The sequence below is a fragment of the Geotrypetes seraphini genome, chromosome 3 (assembly GCF_902459505.1).
Source record: "Geotrypetes seraphini chromosome 3, aGeoSer1.1, whole genome shotgun sequence".
Lineage (NCBI taxonomy): Eukaryota > Metazoa > Chordata > Amphibia > Gymnophiona > Dermophiidae > Geotrypetes > Geotrypetes seraphini.
In genome coordinates, this window is record NC_047086.1 from 137792472 (window position 1) to 137817648 (window position 25177).

The 25177-nt window shown below is 46.5% G+C and overlaps 1 protein-coding gene across 4 annotated transcripts in view; it reads left to right on the forward strand.

The window, feature by feature from the left end:
• DNMT3A (DNA methyltransferase 3 alpha) overlaps positions 1-25177 on the forward strand; it is a 660717-nt gene that overhangs the window by 485488 nt on the left and 150052 nt on the right. For 3 of the 4 annotated variants that reach the window (XM_033935457.1, XM_033935458.1, XM_033935459.1), the window contains one exon: positions 17265-17477. In XM_033935457.1, the coding sequence (XP_033791348.1) occupies positions 17265-17477 (213 nt within the window). Of the gene's footprint in view, positions 1-4945; positions 5091-17264; positions 17478-25177 lie in introns of those variants that run through there. The other variant, XM_033935460.1, reaches the window with a different exon arrangement.

The following is a 25177-nucleotide window of genomic DNA, read 5'->3' on the forward strand; positions in this document are numbered from 1 at the left end:
ACCAGATGTCCAGTTTCCCCTAGACAAAAGTTATAAAATTAAAAAGCTGCCTCGACTACTGACAGTCCTCAAAAAGAGAACATGCCAGGGAAACCAGATACAGTATCTGGTAACTGTAGGAAAAGGGACTGAAAAGGTGGAGTGGATTCCTTCTGCACTGGCATGAGCATGGGGAGAATACCCTACCCAGTGGCGTACCAAGGAGGGGGCGGGGGGGGGCTAGCCTGGAACGTCCTCTCCGACGTTAGAATTGACGTCTGGTGGCTAGAGTTGCTTGGCCCCGCAGGGAAGAGAAGCAGGGCGAACTTGGAGCCGGCCTGTTCCGGATGGCGGCAGTGGCAGCCTATTCCCCAGCGGCGGTGGCAGCATTTTCCCAATGGCGGTGTATAGGGGAGGGAGAAAGAAAGAAATGGGGGGAGGGGGACAGGGAACCAGAAAGAAAGGGGGCAGGGTGAAACAAAAAAAGAAATGGGGCACGGAGAGAGAGAGAAAGACAGATATACAGAAAGAAAGGGGGCATGGAGAGAGAAAGAAAGAAGGGGGCAGGATGAAAGAAATAAAAAGTTGGGGGAGGGAATGAGGTCTGGAGGAGAGGAAGCATACAGGAGGCTGAAAGAAGGGAAGAAATATTGGATGCACAGTCAGAAGAAGGAAGTGCATCCAGAGACTGATGAACTTACCAAAGGTAGGAAAAATGATTTTATTTGCAATTTAGTGATCACAATGTGTCCGTTTTGAGAATTTATATATGCTGTCTATATTTTGCACTATGGACCCCTTTTACTAAACCACAATAGCGTTTTTTAGCGCAGGGAGCCTATGAGCGTCGAGAGCAGCATGGGGCATTCAGCACAGCTCCCTGCGCTAAAAACCGCTATTGCGGTTTAATAAAAAGGGAGGGGGTATATTTGTCTATTTTTGTATAGTTGTTACTGAGGTGACATTGCATAAAGTCATCTGCCTTGACCTCTTTGAAAACCCGCGGAATATAAATGATAATTAACATTTTTTCTGCATACAGTGTGCTTTGTGTTTTTAAAATTTTATTGTTGATAGATCATTTTGACTTGGCCACGAAGGGTAAGGGGGGGAGGGAGGGAGGGGAGCTGCTGAAAGACATCTAGTAATCCTTGCAGGCTTGACTGTGCAGGGAATTATTTTTGTAAAATCATGTTTTGTTATGTGACTGGCATTATTTAGACTTTAATTTCTATGAATGAATAGAATGAAAGTGATATAAAATTACTTGCTTGTTTTTATGTGCGTGCGCTGAAGGAAAGTGGAGAGAGAGTGGGCTGAGGGCTGAAGGGAAATGGGGAAGAGAGAGTGGGGAGAAGACGCTGATTTATAAATTGACAATTGTACAGAATATTGTTTCTTTTTATACTTTAATATAAACAATTCAAGGCTTGTGTGGATGGAATCAGGTGGTTTGCAGGGATGGGGATTAGTCCAATAAAATGGTATTTTCTTATTTCTCATTATTTGTTTCATTTTTATTTGTTAATTTGTAAAGTGGTGATTGTTATGTATCAGTTTTTTCCAGTGGCGTACCTAGGGTATGTGGCACCCGGGGCCCATCATTTTTTGACCCCCCCCCCCCCCCCCCATGTAAAAATTTTTTTTTTTTTTTTTTTTTTTTTGCAATAACCATGAAATGGAATAAATGATCAGAATAGAAACAGGCAGTGAAAATTTTCTTTTATTGAACCTCATATATGTAACCATTATTCCCAACATAACATAACATAAATTATGTCTAAATTGTCATGACATTAGAAGTACATATGGAGTAGTTGCAGGTGATGCTTGGGACAGTTCTGATTGTGTTAGTTCGGTTTTATGTGTTTTTTGAATAGAAGGGTTTTTATTTCTTTTTGAAGGTTTTGCAGTCTGTGGTTGATATCAATTGGTTGTAGAGTTGGGGGTCGAGTGTTGCAGCTCGAATGGCTAGGAGGTTGTCGAACAGTTTTTTTCTTTTGACGTTTTTGGTACCCTCCAACCAAAAACGTCAAAAGAAAAAAACTGTTCGACAACCTCCTAGCCATTCGGGCTGCAACACTGCAACACTGATAAGTTCCCAGAAAAAAAATACATTAAAATAAGAAGTACTGAGGATGCCATCTCTCCCCAATCCCAGGTCCTAAAGTCTAAGACAGTAGCGCAAACTAATGCTGCCAGATACAGGAAAAAAAAATTTTGATTCGATTCAGCCCTATTGAATTGGTTTTTCAATTCGATTTTCCTGCCCAGTTGGGTGATTTTTTTCAAAACTCCTGGTGGGTTTTATAGCTTTTTCACCCCCTTTGGCTTCTCCTAACCACACTGGCGCTGTGGTGTAAATAAAATAAAGAAACAAAAAGGACTTTTCCTCTTTCTGTTAAATCCTAGCTCACGTTTGCAGTCCAACACCAGCTCTGGCAGGATACACATTTCAAATCTGACATGTTATAATCACAAAACAGAAAATAAAATTAATTTTTCTACCTTTTGTTGTCTGGTTATATTTCAAATCTTGTTGGTCCAAGGCTCTGGTTTTCTTCTGATAACTTGCTTGCCAGGGTCTCCTTCTTTCTGCATGCTAACCATCCATCTGCCAACTCTGTCCTCCCTTTCCATTTCCCTTCCCTTCCCAGGAAGTCTGGTATCTTTCCTTTTTTTCATCTCCCTCCACAGATCCACCTTTTCTTAAATACCCTTTCATCCGGCATCTCTCCCTCCTTCCCCACCATCCCAGAGTCCACCATCTCTCCATTTCTTTTCCTAATTACCCTCCTATCCAGTATCTCTATCCCTCCTCCACACCATCCCTTGTGTCCAATTTCTCTCCCTTTCTGTTCCTTCCCTCCCTAAATCCCATGGTCCATCATCTCTCTCCCTCTCCTCTATTTTCAGACCCATTATTTCTTCCCCCCCCCCAAAGTTTGGCATATGCATGTCTCTTTGAACACCCCCTTCCCTCCGTGTACTTCTAAATCATGGTCCCCCCCCAAAGGCCTGTCCCCCCTTAAAGGTCTGCCTGTCCCACCTTGAAGGCCTGCACCCCCCTTGAAGGCCTGTCCCTTCCCCTTGTAGGCCTGTCCCCCCCCTTGAAGGCCTGCCTGCCTGTCCCCCCCTTGAAGGTCTGCACCCCCCCGAAGGCCTGCACCCCCCCGAAGGCCTGTCCCCCACTTGAAGGCCTGTCCCCCCTTTAAGGCCTGCCTGCCTGCCTTTCCCCCCCTTGAAGGCCTGTCTCCCCCTTGAAGGCCTGCACCCCCCTTGAAGGCCTGCACCCCCCCTTGAAGGCCTGTCCCCCCCCCTTGTAGGCCTGTCCCCCCCTTGAAGGCCTGCCTGCCTTTCCCCCCTTGAAGGCCTGCACCCCCCCAAAGGCCTACACCCCCCCCGAAGGCCTGCACCCCCCTGAAGGCCTGCCTGCCCCCCTTGAAGGCCTGCACCCCTTGAAGGTCTGCACCCCCCCCCCGAAGGCCTGTCCCCCCTTGAAGGCCTGCCTGCCTGCCTGTCACCCCCCTCCCCCTTGAAAGCCTGCTTGCCTGCCCGCCCGCCCCACCCTGAAGGCCTGATGCCCCGACCCACCCCGAAGGACCGCTCGCCCCCCTGGCCTCCCCGCACCACCTATGAACAGCCGCAGCAGGATCGCGAAGTCAGCGTCAGCGATCCCTCGCTGCTTCCTGCGCCACGGTCCCGCCCCTCCTCTGACGTCAGAGGAGGGGCGGGATTGCGGCGCAGGAAGCAGCGCAGGGATGCTGACGCTGACTTCGCGATCCTGCTGCGGCTGTTCATAGGTGGTGCGGGGAGGCCAGGGGGGCGAGCGGTCCTTCGGGGGTGGCGGGGGACTGAACGGCAAGGCCGGGAACACCCCCTTAGGGCTGGTACCCGGGGCGGCCCGCCCCCCACGCCCCCCCCCCTAGGTACGCCACTGGTTTTTTCAAATTTACATCTACTGTCTTTATATTTTGCATAGTATTAGAGGACATGTATTACTGTTTTTGTGGTGTTGTAGTGTTGCATTGTATGCAGAGTCTGGTTTCTTGGCAGTTCAGTTTAACTTTTGTCTACATATTTCTATTTTTAGTTTGTGATTATGCCATATTGGGTGAGGGTGTATCTGTCTGTGTGTATGAAAGGGACATGGCTTTCTGATAGCATTGACTGTACAGGATCTTTTACAATGTATGTGTTGGTGTTCTAGTGCTCACTGCAGTGTTTAATATGCTGCTTTTTTGTAGGTACACTCTTGTTGTGCGTGAGATATGTGGATTGTTACTAAAAATCATATTTTTCATATAGATGGGGGGGGGGGTGTCAAAAAATGATGGGCCCCGGGTGTTACATATGCTAGGTACGTCACTGACCCTACCATCCAGAATGACACATCTATTGTACTAGAAACTATATTTAAGGTGGTACCTTTTTATTAGATTTCTCTTAAATAACTTTATCATGGCTGACAATTGCTTTCTCAGGTCTAAACAGAATAAGCAGGTCAGTGCCAAAAAAATAACATTTGCCAAAAAATGTAAGTGAATCACAGGGAAGGATTGATGCGTTAGCGTGGTAAGGAGGTAGTTCTATTACCTCATATCCAAAGTCGTGAGTTTGGAAAACTAAATCTCTGTTTTGTCACTTCAACATTAATTGCCTGCGTTTGTTGACTTTTCTTTCTGGACATTTAGGTGAAGGGACTATTACACTAGATTGCATGAACTGCCACTGGGGTAAACCCAGAACTGGCTCAGACTATCTCTGATGGCTTGGAGCCAGCTGGTTATCTCAGAAGATAGAGGCACTGGGAGGGGGGGTGGGGGTTTGAGGAAAGGTTTCAGCCAAAGTACAGTCGCAGCCAGAGAGAGCCTTGGCGCCTGGCCAGTGTATGCTTGCAAGCCCACCCTCTCCTTGCCCTTCGCAGCCAACCAGACAGTACAGCTCGGGTCACATGAGCCTGAGTTCCTAGACAAAGAACATTTTCAGGTCCCCCTTCCCCTTCCCCTCCCCCTCCCTCCCATGCTGCAACATCCAGAGAGAAGGGGAGAGGGGGGGGTGAGAAAACACCTGTGTGGATTGTACGTGGCCTGCAGCACCAGGCTTTATGGGTATGTCCCTTAACCTTCCTAGATTCTTATTTTAAGTGGAAGAGCGGGGAAATATGGTGGGTGCATTTGTTTATTGTGTGTAGGGAAAAGGAGAGAGAGAGAGTGTGTGTGTGTGTGTGTGCATGAGTAGGCAGAGTGCTGACTAAGGAGTTTTTTTTATTTTTTTTTTGGGTGGTTAGAGGGAGCTGGAGTTGCTATAGAAGCCCAGCAGTCGGCAGATCTGTGCTGGTTGGCTCTTCCGCTCTCTGAGGCACCTCTGGGAGACCTTCCTCATGAGCTCAGGACTTGCCGCTCTAAATGTTCAAACACACAAAAAAAGTTTTCGATGAAAATGAAAGGCTCTAGAGACGGTAGAACTGCGTGCAGTTTAAAAGAGACAGTGCCAGCAAATAATTGCATTTTTTTAAAAAAAAATTTTTTTACAGATTTTTATCCAGAAATCTTAGTTCTGTAAAAGGCCCTCTGATCTCGGAAACTATTCTCCCCACCCCCCTTTGGTAGTTTGTACTTATTGAGTTAGATTTGGCCTGCTTTTTATTTATTTACTGGTATTATGTTTAAGTGGGCTCTCCGGTTCAGACTGCTGGTTCTGGTGTTAGAAGGGCAGATGGGTAATCGCTATACTAGTACTTTGTGAAGAATAAGGCTTTGGGCCTCTCTGTTTAGAGAAAACTCGGGAAAGGATCAAACCGCATGTTCTGGACCGAGAGAATCGAAGCTGTATCTGGTTCTGATTATGGTGATTAAAGGTGCATGATAGCTTTCCTTTCTTTTTTCTTATCAATCAAAAAGAGCAAATTACTGGCCAACATCTTGTTTTTTTAAGTGGCTGTAACGAGCGATCACTATCTAGTCCAGGTGTTGAAACGTAAGGGCTCTCCACTAATTTCTGTTCCATTACTGCTAGGCCAGAAGCAAACTAGTAGGGGAAGCATGGCCCCCTCCCCCGAATTCTATTTAAAAAAAAAAGTGGTACAAATTGTGCAATTTAATTGAATAAGAAGCCAATTAGCATTAGGATCTTAATGAGCAATTATTGGTGTTAATTAGTTTAAAATTTTACACTTAGAAATGCAAGGTCATGGGTGTATTGGGGCATTCCTTGAATTTAGAATAAGGAGGATCCATGTTGTACAATTTAGACATGGGGATTTACACCATATTTCAGTTGGTGTAAATGGCCATGCTCATAGTTAGGTGTGGTTCCGGGCACTATTCTATAAATGGTGCCTATCTTGGAGTGGCATTTATAGAATAGCGCTGAGCACTAATTTTTTTTTTTTTTTCAGAACTGATTTTTTTAGGCAATACAGTAAAACCTTGATTTGCAAGCATAATTTGTTCCAAAAATATGCTTGTAATCCAAAACATAGTATATCACTATATAACAGTATAACACTCATATTTTTATTTATTTAATACCGTTCTCCCAGGGGAATTTATTCAGGTACTCAAGCATTTTTCTGTTTTTGTCCCAGTGGGCTCACAATCTATCTAATGCACCTGGGGCAATGGGGGGATTAAGTGACTTGCCCAGGGTCACAAGGAGCAGCGCCACACTCTCCCCCATAAGAAATAATGGAAACTCCACAACCCCAAAACTTTTAAATACAAAATACTGTATGTTCTGGTATTGCAAGACCTTGCTTATTTAGAGCAGTCACTACACTCCTGCAGTGTCAGAGAGAGAGAGAGAAGTTGTGATGATGTGATGTGTGTATGCTGTATGTACTTGTATTGCAAGACCTTACTTGTATATTAAGTTTAAAATTTAATAAAATGTTTTGCTTGTCTTGCAAAACACTTGCATACCAAGTTACTTGCAATCCAAGGTTTTACTGTTCATTGTGGGGCATAGATTAGAGTAAATCAAATCCTGGAGGCTACATTAGGAAACCAACTGTGGATAAAACAATAGAAGAAAAAAGTGATGCTGAAACAGTACAGGTGGATACATATACTGTATACACTGCAAGTCCAAAAGTTATGGCAGTTAGGTGTGTTTGAGTATGCTGTAGTGCTCCTTATATTCCTTCAGTGAATAAGGAGTCGTATAATTTTCTACTGGAATACTGTATATATTTTTTTAAAACAAATAGAAACTTTCATGTGGAGCTCTTCGGTTTAAAGTATCAAAGTGGTTGGAATTGTCCTGATAACTTCTGATTGGCATGTAGTTTGCTTTTCTTGGCAGGGTAAACTTCTTAGTCATATGGCATCATTGGTCCACTGTTTATATTTCTGAACCACCAAATGGTTCCTTGCATTATATATATATATATATACATACATACACACATATACATGTAAATCTGCCTATGTTAAAAAAAGATGCATTTTTCAAAAATGTTGAAACGGGGCATTATTTTAAATGATTACCGACTCCTTGCCACTTCTGCAGCTGATTGCATGGCAAGTAATGGTTTCAAAACTGGCTAGCACAGTTCCTTAAAATACAATTAACAACACACACTGGGTGGCAGAAGTTTGTTATTTAAAGTTCTCTCTCTCACCCTTCTTTTTTCACACCTTTTAATTACATTTTTAGAAAAAAGTAAATAAACATTAATAACAGGACGTAAACAAACAATCGGTTGGGAGAAAACATAAATATTATGCTGAATATATTGTTCAACTGAAAGCAAATGCCTATAATTTTAGAGTATAAATTAGTCTAGTCAGTTGCTTGAAACTCAAATTGTTTAATCAAGCAGACATTATTCCACCAAAAAGTGCTGTTTAGGGTTATCACCCATTTCCAATTTGAAAGGACCATCTGGATACCTTGGAAAGAAGAATATTTAATAGTAATTACATTATTGACGAAATCAGGGTGAAGCAATCTCAGAATAATGTCTAATGATGCTTTTTCACAATCTCAGAATAATGTCTAATGATGCTTTTTCACACCTTCATTTCCTGAACTATTTTCCAAATATCTAGCCAGAAAAGTTGTGATAAATCTTCAATCTGCCAGTGCTATTTGCAAGATTTTAATCCCGCTCTTCTCCTTTTGTATGGGGGCCAGAGACTCCTGTGCATCAAGAAATATGATAATTGTGACATCCCCACAGCTTAAAAAGGGTCTATTGATTTCCCCCCAAAATGCACCCATCTGTTTCTAAGGTCTTTTGTATCCATTTGTAAGCTGGAAATACAGTGTTCCTCAAAAATAAGACAGTGTCTTATATTAATTTTGGGTCCAAAAAATGCACTAGGGTTTATTTTCAGGGATCATGTCTTATTTTTTTCATGTACAACAATCATCTTTCCCTTCCTCTCTTCTACCCCAATTCTTCCTCTTTCCTTTCTCCCCCCCCCCCCATTTGCAGCATCATTCCTCCCCTCTCACCTGTCCCCTTGTGCAGCAGAACCCCACCGACCCTCCCATCATGAGACTGACATACCTCTGCTCCGAGACCTCCTAAAGCAGCAGGGATGGGGGGTGCTGAACTGACAAGTCTGATTTTTTTCAGCAAATCAGGCAGCACTAGTGTCAGGGATGGAGTCAGGGAGTGTTGGGAACATTTTTTTGAGGGGGGGCTTTGGGGGATGATCTTAACTAGGGCTTATTTTGGGGTAGGGCTTATATTAGGAGCATCTTTAAAAATCATGCTAGGGCTTATTTTCGGGGAAACGGTGTAGCTATCTTTTATTAAAGTTTGTGTACACCATTTCCTAAGAGTTGCCTGAATTTGTAGATTCTTATCAGTCATCAGGCATATATATACAGTGGGTAGGATGCAATCATTTATAAATATTAGTACCTAAATCAGGAAATGTACAGTATTGCTATTTGTGGCAGTATGGTTCCCCAAAATCCTGCAAATTCGTGAATAATGAGACATTGTGTCTAAGGGAAAATAGAATACTGTATGTATTTATTTTAGGTATTTATATATCACCTATCAAAGTTATCTAAGCGGTTTACAATCAGGTACAATCAGCATTTTTCTCTATCTGTCCCAGTGGGTTCACAATCTAACATACCTGGGGCAATGGACGATTGAGTGACTTGCCCAGGGTCACAAGGAGCAGTGCAGGATTTGAACCCATAACCTCAGGGTGCTGAGGCTGTAGCTCTAACCACTACACCACTCCTTCCTGTTAGATTCTAGCCATACATGTGGCTCCTCAAAACTGCGGAAAGTAAATAATGGATCCTATAGGAAAAACAGGGTTAGGTTCCTGCATGGGACAAAACTTGACAGAAACCATAGTAGAACGTTCAGAAGGTTGCAAACTTTTTTAAATTTTATTTGCAGTGCTACTTATTGAAGTAACATTCTTAAAGAAAAAATTGCATAGATCGTGAGTCTGATGACTGGTCCTTGGTGGATCAGGAGGTGGCAAAGATTGAGATGGCTGCCTCGTTCCTCTCGGATGCTCTCTATGACTTGGTGTGGACGTCTGCCAAATCTATGGCTTTTGGAGTGGCCGAGCGACGTACCTTGTGGCTTCACACTTAGTCGGCAGATGCCGCATCCAAAACTAAGCTTATTAAATTTCCCTTTCGGGGGTCTTTTTTGCTTGGAGAGGATTTAGATAAGTTGGTTCAGACTCTGATGGATTCTAAGGTGCCCTTCCTGCCTAAGGACTGTACCCGCCCAGGTCTCGGGGTGGGTCTCGGGGTGGCACTGCCCATGGGCGTCTGCAGAACTTCTGCAAATACCACCCTGGGCATGGGGCTGCTACTTTCCTGGCTTCGGGTTTTTCCCGGGGTCGTTTTTATCAGCATATGCAGTCCTTTCGGGGGGCCCATCGGTGGGGCTGGGAATCCTTCCTGCCCAATGACTCTTTGCCAGCGCCCCCTTTGTTTCCGGTGGGTGTCTGGCTGCATGAGTTTTTCCCCAAGTGAGCTGAGATCATGTCCGATCAGTGCTTCCTGGAGGTTATGTTCTGGAGTTTGCCCGCTCTCTGCTAGATCATTTTCTAGCCTCTCCGTGTCAGGCGGCATGGAAGACGCAGGCCTTTTACCAGACCCTTCAATGCTTGCTCTATCTCAAAGCAGTTGTTCCAGTACCCTTTCAGGAGTGCGGCACCGGCAGGTACTCAATTTAATTTTGGCCCATCTTAGATTTAAAAGGGGTCAACAGGGCTCTCAAAATTCCCTCTTTTCGCATGGAAATGCTGTGGTCTGTCATTCTGGCAGTTCAGCCGGGGAAGTTCCTGACTTCTCTTGATCTGATGGAGGCCTACCTGCATGTTCCAATTTGGGCCTCCCATCAGTGCTTCCTTCGCTTTGCGATCTTGGGTCAGCGCTATCAGTTCTGTGTGCTTCCTTTTGGCCTGACCACGGCTCCCCGGACATTCACCAAGGTTATGGTGGTCGTCGCAGCGGCCTTGAGGACAGAGGGCATTCTGGTACATCCCTACATGGACGGCTGGTTGATTCGGGTGAAATCATTGCAGGAGAGCATCTAGGTTACGGCTCGGGTGGTAGAGTTTCTGCAGTCACTGGGATGGGTGGTCAATCTTTCCAAGAGTTGGTTGGTCCCATCTCAGCGTCTGGAGTACCTTGGGGTTTTGTTCGACACCTCCTTGGAGAAGGGCTTCCTTCCAGAGGCCTGGGTCAGTAAATTGCAATCTCAGATTCGCCTGCTTATGGCGTCCCAGTGCCTTTGGGTGCAGGATTTCCTCCAAGTCTTGGGGTCAGTGGCGGCTTCCCTAGACATAAGGTGGTCATGGGCCCACATGTGTCCTATTCAGTATGCTTCGGAGGTGGTCTCCCAAGAGGCACAGTTTGGATCTCTCTGTTCCTCTGAGGCTTGGCGCACTGCAGTCTTTGTTGGTAGCTCCAGACCTCTCGTTCAAGGGACGAGACTGGATCAATCACAGTGGACTGTGCTTCTCACAGATGCCAGTCTTCTCGGTTGGGGAGCTCAGTGTCTAGGTCACTCAGCTCAGGGCACCTGGTCCAAAGAGGAGGTGTCCTGGTCGATCAATGTGCTGGAAACCAGAACCGTCCGTCTGGCGCTTTTAGCCTTCCGCTCCTTCTTGTCTGGCAAGTCAGTCAGAGTTCTGTCAGACAATACCACAGCGGTGGCCTATGTCAATCGTCAGGGGGGCACCAAGAGCACTCAGGTAGTGCAGGAGGTGCTCTGCTCATGGTCTGGACAGAGTCCTACCTTCAGGACTTCTCGACCTCCCACATAGCTGGAGTGGAGAATGTTCAGGCGGACTTCCTCAGTCATCACGTGCTAAGTCACGTGGCCTTTCAGTTGATAGTGCAGTCTTGTGGTCAGCCCCTGATGGCCACAAGTGTCGACGCCAAAACCCCTCACTGCTTCTGTTGTCGCAGAGACGGTCAGGCTGAGGGTCTGGATGCTCTGGTTCAACCATGGCCAACGGAGGGGCTGTTGTATGTGTTCCCTCTGTGACTATTAGTGGGCAGAGTTCTTCTCCACATTGTTCGTCACCCAGGCCTGGTGGTTCTGGTGGCTCCGGATTGGCCCCCACGTCCCGTGATATGCGGATCTGTTGCGGCATCCGGTGTCAGATCCTCTGCCTCTTTCGCCTGATCTGCTGTCTCAGGGTCCCATTCCCATGTTTGATCCGGGTCCCTTTTGTCTTACGGCTTGGCTCTTGAAAGGGAACACCTAGGTAAGAAGGGATATTCAGATAAAGTAATCTCCACTCTCTTGGAGTCTTGGAGTCTTTCTACATCTCGGGCTTATGTGCGGTTGTGGTGTATCTTTGAGGACTGGTGTGGGGCGTGTGGAGTGGTCTCTTTTCGCGCTTCTCTGCCTAACATCTTGGAGTTCTTGCAGGATGGCCTGGCTCGGTCTTCTCTCTGGGTTCAGCTGGCGGCTTTCCGGGGGTTGTTACGAGGTCAGCGGTTGACTGCCATTCCAGATGTCGTTTGCTTCTTGCGGGCGGCCAAATTGCTCAAGCCTCCTGTGCGGCCGTCTGTTCCCTCTTGGGATTTGAATCTGGTTCTGTCTGGGCTGATGCGTCCCCCCTTTTTGTGCCTTTGGGTGCTTGCTCGTTGAAGGACCTTACTCTTCAGGCAGTCTTCTTGGTGGCTATTACTTCTGCTAGACGTGTTTCGGAGCTGCAGGCTCTCTCTTGTAGGTCTCCCTTCCTGGAGTTTTCTAGGGAGAGGGTAGTGTTGAGGCCTGTTCCTTCTTTTCTGCCAAAGGTAGTTTCTCCTTTTCATGTCAACCAGGCAATGGTCCTCCCGGTGTTGGGTAGTCGGGAGGGATCTTCTGAGCAGAAGCAGTTGCGCAGGTTAGATGTCGGTCGGGTTCTTCGCTGTTATGTGCAGAGAACCCAGGAGTTCAGGAAATCTGATCATCTCTTTGTCCTTCTGGCAGGTCCTCGTAGGGGGGATGGCACTTCTAGGGCTACCATTGCGCATTGGATTAAAGAAACTATTGCGTCCACATATCTTCTTCAGAACAAGCCTGTTCCGGAATTTCTCAAGGCTCATTCCACTTGGGGTCAGGCGGCGTCTTGGGCTGAGTCTTCACTAGTGCCTCCAGTGGACATTTCTAAGGCTTCAGTTTGGTCTTTCTTGCATTCTTTTGTCAGACACTACCGGGTGGACGTTCAGGCATGTCGGGATGCGGTGTTCGGTGAGAGTGTTCTGGTGTCGGCCCTTCGGGGATCCCACCCATGATGGGGACTGCTTTGGTACGTCCCGCTTGTAAGATTTCCTATACCGGTCTGGAGATTGCTAAAGAAGGAGAAATTAGGTTCTTACCTGCTAATTTACTTTCTTTTAGCTTCTCCAGACCGGTATAGGTCCCCACCCTGTCTATTGTCGTGTTCTTGTGGCTGTTGTGTGGACAGATTTTGGTTTTTCTGCGGATCTAGTATTTTTCTAGGGCCGGGAAGAATTGAAAAACAGTGGCTGTGGCTCGGCTGGCTTAGCTGGCGAGCTGTGGGAACATTTTCTTTCTGGTATCTCTCCTGCATTTTCCAACAGCTTTTGGGTGTATGTTAGTTATTACTCCTATTCGGAGTATTGTTTATTTCTGTTTCAAGTTCTTAGTTTTGCTTGGCTATTCAGCAGACTGATAGGAATAGGGGAAAGTACCTATTATGTACTATTCCTCAATTTTGTTTCTATCTCCACCTGCTGGTCATGATGAGATATATATCCCGCTTGTAAGATTTCCTATACCGGTCTGGAGAAGCTAAAAGAAAGTAAATTAGCAGGTAAGAACCTAATTTCTCCTTCTTAAAGTTTATTTGTAGCATTTTGTATAGAATTCTTTCTTATCCTGAGACCTATAATTCCTTCCTGTATTTTCCTTTCTCAGGTTCCAGCCTCCTCAGTTCCCTCTCTCACTCCAGCTGCAGTTTAAATCCCTCCATTTTCTTATTTGCACCCTGAATCCCCTCCTTGACCCTTGTAGTCTGGCATCTCTCTCCCCTCTCCACTGGCTAACAATATCGTCCTCCCTTCTTATCCCCTTTCTGGTCTTGGTCACTCTCTCTTCCTCACTCTACCATCCCCCCACCCCCACTTGCGGGTCCATCTCACCCTCTCTCTACAGTCAAGCATCTCTTCCTTATCACCCCCATTTCTGGCCTGGGTTTCCTTCTCACCCCTTTCCCCTCTACTTACAGGTCCAGCATCTATATATAATCAATGAAGCACAGGTAGAGCTTCTTTTCATATTCCCTTGCCTTTTCTATGATCCATCTCAAGTTTGTGATGTGATCACAGGTCTCTCTGCCCTTATGGAATTCAGCTTGGGCATCAGGAAGTTCTCGATCAAGAATGTTGCCCAAGCGTCTCTTGATGATCTTTAGAAACATGTTGCTGGCATGGGGCATCAGGGCGATCATTCTATAGTTGGTACAGTCCCTGGCATCACTTTTCTTCAGCAGTGGGATAAAAATTGATTTTTTCCAGTCCTTTGGCCATGTGCAGGTCCTCCAGATCTGGCAGAGTGCTGTCAGTGTGGCTCGTGAGACTGGTTTGAGGAGCTCTGAAGTGATTCTATCAATGCCAGGTGCTTTGTTGTTTGCCAACTGCCTCAGCACCCAATCCACTTCACTTTCCAGTAGGTCTGGTTCTGCTTCCTCTTGACCCCCAAGCTCTTCAGAGTAGTCGGGGCCGGTGCTGTTGTATAATTCCTCTGTGTATTTTTTTTTCCATCTCTGCTTGATGTCCTGCTGAGCACTAATTTCATTCCCATCACAGTCTTTGATGGTTGATTGGCACGCTGAGCGAGACTTTTTCACTTGTTTCACCATGATGAATAATTCCTTGGTGTGGCCCTTCTCATAGGCTTCTTCAAGGTTCATCCATCGAGCATTCAGGAAGTTGTTCTTGTCTTTCCTGGCTGCTTTTTGGAAATCAGCATTGAGTCGCCTCACCTTATTCAACCTGCGCTTAGCCTTTGCCTCTCTCTTATTAGTGATTTTGAGGGTAGTTGCAATTAACCAATTCCTACAACATACTGACTTTTTGTATGGCACATGCTTTTAAGCAGTTTCAGTGGTGATTCCTTTGATCTCTGTCCACAATTCGTCTGGGCTCCTCCTTCCTGCCTGAGCAGATTGAACATGTTACTTCAATTGCATACTGCACAAGGATCTCACTGACATCAAACTTCCTCTGTATGTCTGGGTGCTTGATCTTGCATAGTCTGATCCTGACTTTGGCTACAAGGAGTTGGTGATCAGATCAGATTCAGAGTTTGCGCCTGGTAGTATTTTTTCTGTGAAAATTGATCCCTTCCATTTTTGCTGGCATACGATGTAATCAATTTGGAGATGTCCAAGTGTAGAGGCACCACTTCAGCTGAATGAAGAAGGTGTTGGTGATTCTAAGCTTGTTCTCTTGTCAGAGCTGCACAAGGTAGTCCCCAGCTTCATTCCTTTCCCCTAGGCTATGCCTGCCAACTACTCCTGCATCCTCTCCTTCTCCAACTTTGGCATTGAAGTTGCCCATAATGTAAATGATGTCCTTTCTTGGGGTTCTATTGAGTGCATATTGGACCTGGGCATAGAAGTCCCCAATGTCTTACTCGGATGAGTCTTCTGTTGGTGCATAGACTTGGATGATGGTCACATTCAGAGGTTTCTCTCCGATGCGGATGGATTGATGTATTGGGGGCTCTGTACGCACCTTGTGATTCTTTTGTTGGCCAGCTTGGGGGACCCACTGTCAAGCACCATATTTGAAGCATATTGATTCTGATCCATAGAGTTTCATGGTGAAAGTTTTATGGGGTAGGTCACCAGGTCTTTCTCCAACCCATAGTACTTAGATACATGACTGCTGCAGTTGGTATATCATGTGTTGCCACCCTCCCAACACTGAGCCAGCTATAGGAAGAGAGGGCTTCCCTACACACTCACTAAATTCTATAGGGTGGATGTGGCAGCGCAAGAGGATTCTGCTTTTGGATCCTCAGTACTGAAAGAAAGTTTATCTCTCCCACCCAGGATTTCGGGGACTGCTTAGGTAGGTCTCTAAGGATCAGCATATCATTCCTATTGCACTGGAAAAAGAGATTAGGTTCTTACCTTGAAAATATATTTTCCAGTAGATAGGAATAGTATGCTGACTCCCTCCCCCCCCCCCCATCATTTCTGATGTGCTTTTTTCTGACTTATGCTTCATTGTCCTCTCCATAGCTAAGACTTCTCTACCAATCAGTCTTTGGGCTCAGAATCAGTTTATAAATAGAATCTAAAGAGACAATTGAGCTCTACTAATGTTCAAACTGTTTCTTTTTATTTGATGTGTTTTACTGTTCAGTGGTAATGTTCATTCATTTATACATTACAGTTTCATTGACCATTATAATGTTATATGAGACGATCAGAACCTTGGTTTCAGGGAGTTCCCTATGTCTTTCCTTCTCCTGACTTTTACTTTAGAGCTCTTGCATGCTTTGGAACAAACTGAAGGGGGCAGCAGACTCCTGGGAGGAGGAGGTTTTAAAAGCTATGATTGATATCTTTCTGCAGTATGCTTGGGAGAATTGACAGAGTGCTGTACCCTAAGGTTCAGCATACCATTTCTATCTACTAGAAAATATCTTATCAAGGTAACAACCTAATTTCTTTTTAGGAAGATGAGTAAGTAAATCTAAAATCCAAATATGAAACCAGCTTTCAGGAGAGATTATGCCCTACAGCTATGTTTTGAAAATCTTTAAATGCTGCCATCCAATGTGTATTTCAACTCTGGCAAAGAAAATATCATAGCTGTTTTATTCTTTAGTTATATAGAACAGTATCTGACTGTAATTTTTCACTGCTTGTCAGAATCTTCATGCTGTTGGGAACAGTAAGGCCTCCCAAGTATACAGTATGTATAGTATTTTTGTCATTTAGTATTCAGTGAGGATAGCTACTTCAAACTCCAACAGGGATTTCCTTTCTTTTTATCATTTTTACAAATGTTTGCCAATAATAAGACTGACTAAATATATGTAGCATTAGTTTATATTATAGATAACTACTGACAGATTTGAGTTCATTTATTCACATTTCAACAGGTGTGTTTGTGATCAAGATGAATGCAGCTAGTGCTCCTAAATCTGGGATGTGTGACACGAGGAGCAAAATTCTGTTCAAGCAGCAGTACCATAAAATACAAATATGATTTACCTGCTGGCCATGCTATATAATAGAAATCATCTGTGTCTGTGCTCAAGCATGCATAAATGTGACTACTTTGAATTTCCAAGGATAGATCCTAAATCTTGAGACTAAAGATTCTCAAAACAGTCCTTGGGACATACCAACCCATTCAGGTTTTCAGGCTATCCATGATGAATATGCATGAGATAGATTTGCATACAGTGGACTCGGTGTTCTAGAGCAGTGTTTATCAACTCGATCCTGGAGTACCCCATTACCAGTCAGGTTTTCAGGATACCCACAATGAATATGAATGAAAGAAATTTGCATATAATGGAGGCAGTATATGCAAATCAAGTTTTATGCATATTCATTGTGGATATCCTGAAAACCTGACTGGCAAGGAACTACTCTAGGACCAAGTTGAGAAACACTGCTCTAGACTGTAGTCACCTACCTACAAGAAAGTACAATGTTTTTTCCTAAAAAGTAATCTCTTTTTTGTGAACTTTCAAAGCACATTGGTTCCACCACCCCAGTAGAAGGCATTACATGGCATGGTCCTAGAAGTTAAAAGGAATTTAATGCTATACAATTTATTCTTATTTTTTCTCTTGGCAGGCTGAGAAGAAGCAGAAGCTTGTTGTAGGCATGAATGCAGTAGAAGAAACCACAATAGTGGATCCCCAGAAAGAGGAGGAAACAAGCCCCCCTGTCTCACAACAGCCTACAGATCCAGCATCTCCCACTGTAGCCACCACCCCTGAGCCAGTGGTGGCTGATGTAGTAGACAAAAATGCCTCCAAATCAGTGGACGAGGAAGCTGAGTATGAGGTAAGGAATTCAGATAATAATCGTGTTCTCCATTGACAACAAATGATTTTTGAGGTATACAGGTGAGTTTGTTGGTTAATGTTCCAGAAGGGATCATGCTTATTGTGAGAGACTAGCACCAGAAATCCAGTTGATGGGGGAGTAATAGAGGGATCATCCTGTAGGATTCAAACTGGAGCAACTACCATGAGTGCTGTGCTTCAGCCTCACATTTTGATCCTCTCATGATAGCAGGAGGAGAGCTGCACTCTGTTTTTCTTCAGCAGTCTTTATTTTGAACCATGTGAGGCCTATAGTTTTACAGGACCCATTGGTACTGCATGCTTATACTTCATATTGAATGTCACAGGGATAGCTTGCCTCACCAATTTGCTTCATTTCTTTGAAGGTGTGAATAAACATATGGATAAGGGTGAGCTGGTTGACATAGTCTGTTTAGATTTTCAGAAAGCTTTCAACAAATTTACATTACATTACATTAGAGATTTCTATTCCGCCATTACCTTGCGGTTCAAGGCGGATTACAAAAGAGATGAAAAACGTTGGGTTACAATGGAAGAACATTTGTCCTTTCTAGAGAGGTAAAGAGTAGGTTATGTAGTTTCTGTGTGGTGGGAAGAGGGGGGGGGGAGAAAGAACGGTAAGTTTGAAGTTAGGGCTGTTTCAGGAATTTCTTGAAGAGTGTAGTTTTTATTTCTTTCTTTTCTGAAGTTAGGGCTGTTTCAGGAATTTCTTGAGATGCTCCTGAGAAAATTAGTCATGGGATAGAAGACAATGTTCAGTTGTGGATTAGAAATTGATTATTGGACAGAAAACAGAAGGTAGGGTTAAATGACCATTTTTCTCAATGGAGGAGTGCTGCAGGGATCTAACTAGAGAGTTGTGCGGGGACAGAAATCAAACCTTCCTCATTGGAATCAAGCCCATCCCCGTACGTCCACGCTAGAATCAAACCCATTTCCACAAGTACAGATGGGGACAGGTTTGATTTCAGCAGGGCCAGGCGGGGATGGGTTTGATTTCTGTCCTCGTGCAACTCTCTAGAATAGATCCCTGCGGCACTCCACTATTTACTCCCTCCATTGACAGAGTAACTGTTTCCTGTCATAACGTCTGTAGCTTCGAGGAAGTTTCTAGCCTCTCTGGATCTGACAGAATCCTATTTGCATATTCCCATCTTCCCGGATCACAGGAAGTTTCTCAGGTTTCATGTCCTGGAAAATCATTACCAATTTTCAGCTCTACCTTTCAGCCTGGCAACAGCTCCTCATACCTTTACCAAGGTGATGGTTGTGGTAGCAGCTCACCTGCACGAGATGGGATTGCAGATGCATCCCTACCTCAAAAATTGGCTGATCAGGGCCCCCTCGTTTTTGGAGGGCCACCGTACAGTGGATCAGGTGATCCGAGTCCTGGAGGAGCTGGGTTAGATTGTAAATTACCGCAAGAGGTATTTAATGCTGACTCAATCACTGGAGTACCTGGGAGTCCTGTTCAACATATCTGTCGGCTACATCTTATCTACCAGAGGCACGCAGTCAGAAGCTGTGCTCTGATTTCTTGTCTCTTGAATAAGTCAGCCCTGTTGGTGTGGGATTGTCTTCAAGTCCTGGGATCCATGGCGGCCACTTAGATGTGGTGCCTTGGGCGAGGGCCCACATGTACCCTTTCCAGCATGCGTTGCTCTCCCACTGGTCTCCACGAGTGGATGGGTTACAGAAATGTATGCCCTGGATGCTGGAGGCTTGGGCCAGCATGGATTGGTAGCTCTTGCATCAGTCCCTATCAAAGGGCATGCCTCTACGGATTGTCTCCTGAGTGGTTGTGATGATGGACGCCAGTCTCTGGGGCTGGGGAGTCCATTGCAACAATCATCTGATTCAGGGGTGTTTGATGTCGGGCAAATTTATCACCGTTCCTGTCCCTGCGGATAACTGCAGGAAATAATCCTGTGTCATTCTTTAGTGTCTATCTCAACCTTAGTCCTTCTACACCAGCATTCTTCAATTCAAGGCTTGAGGGTCAGTGGTTGTGCCTATTCATACTCCAAGTCTTCCCTCTATCCTTAAAGAATGACATGGAGATGGTTTCCCATGGTTATCTGCGGGAATAGGAACGGTGACAAATTTTGCCACTGTGTCATTTTCTAGGACGCCCTCTCAGAAGAGATGATCGATCAGCAGGCTGGAACTGTGTGCCATTCAGTTGGCCCTGGTGAAATTGCAAAAGACTCTCAAGGGTCAGGCGGTCAGAATCTTCTCCCGCGAGTGGGTGCTGTCTCTAGCAGTGTTTCAGACAAGTGGTCAGTGCTGGGGTCATCCTCTATTACATGCCATGCATCCATCCTCTCTTCCATGCCATGCACCCATCCTCTCATGCCATGCACCCAATCTCATCTGCACTAGTGCTGCCCAATTCACCAATTTGAATCTGTTCACAGTGTTGCCTTTGCTGGCCTGCCACCTCTTCTGCTTCTGCTCGGTATGTTTGCCAAGATGAGGGAAGATAATGTTGGGATATGTTGGAGAGACTGTGAACAAGAGGGGACATAATTACATATGTGGTAGGATTGCATGTTTCTTCGGGAGTTTTGGGGCTCTGTGTTCAGAATGCTGTCTCAAATCTTGGATAAGCAACTTTGTGCATCAGTGGAAAGTATGTTTTTGCACCATATAACCTGACCTAGATAAGGGGATATTTGTTTCTCTAAATTATTGGTGAGAGCTGCCAGACTGGTCTTGGCCGCAGCTTGGAAGAGGTGTGTTCTTTATAAACAGACAGCCATGAAACACCACAAGTTGGAGAGTTTTCTCTGGAAGTGGCACATATTTTAAATCTGGAAAACTTGCATTCTCCTAAGTACTGGTTCTACTGTGGAGTGAGGCGGGGACTTGAAGGAGGGGAAGGAGGAGTTCTGCAGCTGAATTTGGGGTTTGTTGAATATTGGGGCAGGCGCATTGAAGAAACCCCATGCGATTGTTCACACTGTTGGAATGATTACCTATTGTTATGTTTGAGGTTTGTGCACAATGGAACAATTGAGAACTTTGTCTGAATCTATGATGTTTTAAGGCCCATTTTAAATAGGGAATCGAGAAGTCTAGGTCAGAATATTCTCAATTCCCCCTGCACTTTACAAAGGCTCAGCTGAATGTAGAACCTTCTGTAAAATACTAAATGTGTAGGAGTGCATGTCCATTTGCCTGAATATCCAGTGGAAACATTGATTTGAAAATGACAATAAAAGAGTATCCTCTACAATACAATCATGCAGCCCTTATTTTGTAGCTTGACTCCTAGCAATAGTATTGAAAAACTACTGCCAGAAGTGCCATTTTGAACTTGGGTATCTATAAGGCAGGTGGATCTGAGAATTACTTTTGCTTTCCATTAGAAGCAAGACAGACCCCCTCCTAAGATCTGTGTGGGGAGGGGTCTGATGGATGTTGGTGGGGTGAAGGGTGGAAGGAAAGTACACTTCTCCCTCCGTATCCACGGGGGTTAGGGGCAGAGCCGGCCCACGAATATGAAAAAACCACGAATAATATTTGGGCCAGTTCTGACCCACATCCCGCTTCCCCCCGGCATCCCTAAAGCCTTACCTGGTGGTCTAGCGGGTTCTTGGGGCAGGAGCGATCTCAAGACTATGACGGGAGCTCACGGCAGCCTTTTCCTATGAGTGATCTGCACAGGGCAGGAGCATAGGAAGATTGCTCCTGCCCCCAAAACTCGCTAAACACCAGGCAAGGTCCCAGAGGGTCTAAGAGGGCTTAAAAATATCCCAAAAAATTAAAATGGATGAAAAAAATTGCAAATAACCAAATCCACGGATGCTGAAACCGCGGATTCAGAGGGAGAAGTATACCATTGTCTTCTGCACCTTCCACAGGTATAGATTGCCGTGTATTTGATTCTGAAGATTATCAATTTTGCTAATCTCCTGATGCAGCAGTTGCCAAAACATGCCCATATCAGGTTCTTGTATATCAAGTTTCAAGTTTTATTTTGATTTGATAAATTGCTTATTCACATTTACTAAGCGAGTTACAATAAAATAAAAATAAACATACATTTAGACATACTATTTAAAATTTAAAAATAATGGGTTGTACCAACAAACTTACAAACTAATTGATACACAAGAAATGGAGGAATAAAGTTACAAATCAGTGCTTTAAAGTAGAAAAAAAGAACCATAAATGGAAAAAAAACATTAGGGAGGGAGTAGTATAATCCTGGAGGGTAACTACTTTACAATTTGAATATAATTTAAAGATTAAAAGCATCTTTAAAGAGAAAGCTTTTTAAGTTATTTTTAAAACGGCTGAGATCATTTTCCTCTCTTATATATTGAGGCAAAGTGTTCCAGAGTTGCAGGGCCATCACCGAGAACATATCATGGCGTCTGGTTCCGATGACTTTCAAGGAAGGAACTACTATGAGCTTTTGGATTGTAGATCGGAGAGAGCGTGGTGTATTATAAGGAATAAGCATTCTATTAATAAATTGTGGTTCATTGGTGGACAGAGTTTTAAATACTAAGAGTAATATTTTAAAGGTGATGCGGTGGTTACCGTATTTTCACGCATATAACGCGCGCGTTATACGCGTTTTTACCTACCGCGCATACCCCTCGCGCGTTATATGCGTGAGCGCGGTATACGAAAGTTTTCAAACATAGTTCCCACCCCGCCCGACGCCCGATTCACCCCCCCAGCAGGACCACTCGCACCCCCACCCCGAACGACCACTCGCACGCGCTCCCACCCGCACCCGCATCCACGATCGGAGCAAGAGGGAGCCCAAGCCCTCTTGCCCGGCCGACTCCCCGACGTCCGATACATCCCCCCCCCCCGGCAGGACCACTCGCACCCCCACCCCGAAGGACCGCCGACTTCCCGACAATATCGGGCCAGAAGGGAGCCCAAACCCTCCTGGCCACGGCGACCCCCTAACCCCACCCCGCACTACATTACGGGCAGGAGGGATCCCAGGCCCTCCTGCCCTCGACGCAAACCCCCCTCCCCCCCAACGACCGTCCCCCCCCAAGAACCTCCGACCGCCCCCCCAGCCGACCCGCGACCCCCCTGGCCGACCCCCACGACCCCCCCACCCCCCTTCCCCGTACCTTTGGAAGTTGGCCGGACAGACGGGAGCCAAACCCGCCTGTCCGGCAGGCAGCCAACGAAGGAATGAGGCCGGATTGGCCCATCCGTCCTAAAGCTCCGCCTACTGGTGGGGCCTAAGGCGCGTGGGCCAATCAGAATAGGCCCTGGAGCCTTAGGTCCCACCTGGGGGCGCGGCCTGAGGCACATGGTCGGGTTGGGCCCATGTGCCTCAGGCCGCGCCCCCAGGTGGGACCTAAGGCTCCAGGGCCTATTCTGATTGGCCCACGCGCCTTAGGCCCCACCAGTAGGCGGAGCTTTAGGACGGATGGGCCAATCCGGCCTCATTCCTTCGTTGGCTGCCTGCCGGACAGGCGGGTTTGGCTCCCGTCTGTCCGGCCAACTACCAAAGGTACGGGGAAGGGGGGTGGGGGGGTCGTGGGGGTCGCCAGGGGGGTCGCGGGTCGGCTGGGGGAGCGGTCGGAGGTTCTTGGGGGGGGCGGTCGTTGGGGGGGAGGGGGGTTTGCGTCGAGGGCAGGAGGGCCTGGGATCCCTCCTGCCCGTAATGTAGTGCGGGGTGGGGTTAGGGGGTCGCCGTGGCCAGGAGGGTTTGGGCTCCCTTCTGGCCCAACTACCAAAGGTACGGGGAAGGGGGGTGGGGGGGTCGTGGGGGTCGCCAGGGGGGGTCGCGGGTCGGCTGGGGGAGCGGTCGGAGGTTCTTGGGGGGGGCGGTCGTTGGGGGGGAGGGGGGTTTGCGTCGAGGGCAGGAGGGCCTGGGATCCCTCCTGCCCGTAATGTAGTGCGGGGTGGGGGTAGGGGGTCGCCGTGGCCAGGAGGGTTTGGGCTCCCTCCTGGCCCGATATTGTCGGGGAGTCGGCGGTCCTTCGGGGTGGGGGTGCGAATGGTCCTGCCGGGGGGGGGGATGAATCGGACGTCGGGGGGGGGTGAACGGAGAGTCGGGACAGCGCACGGAGAGGCGGGGCAGTGCACGGAAGTCAGGGGGGTGAACGGAGAGTCGGGACAGCGCACGGAAAGTCAGGGCAGTGCACGGAAGTCAGGGGGGGTGAACGGAGAGTCGGGACAGCGCACGGAAAGTCAGGGCAGTGCATGGAAGTCAGGGGGGGGTGAACGGAGAGTCGGGACAGCGCACGGAGAGGCGGGGCAGTGCACGGAAGTCAGGGGGGTTGAACGGAGAGTCGGGACAGCGCACGGAGAGGCGGGGCAGTGCACGGAAGTCAGGGGGGTGAACGGAGAGTCGGGCAGCATGCGCGGTATAATCGTGAGCGCGTTATACCAAAGTTTTTGTGCTTATCATCGTGATTTCTGCGCGCTATACACGTGTGCGCGTTTTATACGGGTGCGTGTTATTTGCGTGAAAATACGGTAATTGGAAGCCAGTGTGAGTTAATCAAAAAAGGAGTAACATGATCATATTTTTTACCGTTATATGAGATGCCCTTAAAGTCATCTTTTGCCATACTGGTGCTTCTTAAATAGAAACATGATGGAGATAAAGGCCAAATGGTCTATCCAGTCTGTCCATCCGCAGTAACCATTATCTTTTTCCCTCTCTAAGAGATTCCACATGCCTATTCCATGCTTTCTTGAATTCAGACACAGTCTCTTGTCTCCACCACCTCTTCCGGGAGATTGTTCCACGCATCTACCACCCTTTCTGTAAAAAGTATTTCCTTAGATTACTCCTGAGACTATCATCTCTTAACTTCATCCTGTGCTCTCTCATTCTAGAGCTTCCATTCAAGTGATTTAAATTTCTCCCCTCTCCTGCCTTTCCTCCAAAGAATACATATTGAGATCTTTAAGTCTATCCCCATATGCCTTATGATGAGGACCACGCACCATTTTAGCAGCCTTCCTCTGGACTGACTCCATCTTGTTTTATATCTTACTACTCTTATAGCCCGTTACATTAACGGGTGCTAGAATATATGTGTGTCTGTCTGACTTTATTTCTTTCTCTCTCTCTCCTTAGCCGCTTTCTTTCTTTCTGCCTTTCTTTTTCCTTGGCTGTCCATCACCACCCCTTGCCTGCTTCCCCTGTCCATTTTCCCTTCCTTTTACCTCCCCTATGTCCACCACCACCCCTTCACTGCTCTCCTTATGCAGCAGCAGCCCTTCTCCCTTTGTTTTACCTCCCCCCTGTCCAGCAGCACCTCTTTCCTTCTCCCCCTGTCCAACATTAGGCCTCCATTCCTTTTTCTTCAGCCCCCCTGTCCATCAGCACCTCTTTCCTTCTCCCCCTGTCCAGCAGTAGGCGACCCTTCCTTTTTCTCCCCCCCTCCTTCTTATCCCTATGATACACTTACCTTGCTCTGCCCCTGATCAGAGGTTCCCGACAGCCGCACCCATTGGAAAAGTTCCCTCTGCCGCATCCCGCACCCCTCCTGACGCGACTCCCGCTGTCTTTCTTTCTGTCTTGTCTCTGTCCCTGGTCCCCTTTGTCTTTCTGTGTATCTCCCTGCCCCTGTGTCTTTCTTCTTTTCTTTCTATCTCCCTTCCTCCCTCTGTCTGTCTGTCCGAAGCAGCATTCCCTCCCCCTCCATTTCCCTCCCCCCACACCAGTTCCCTGTACAG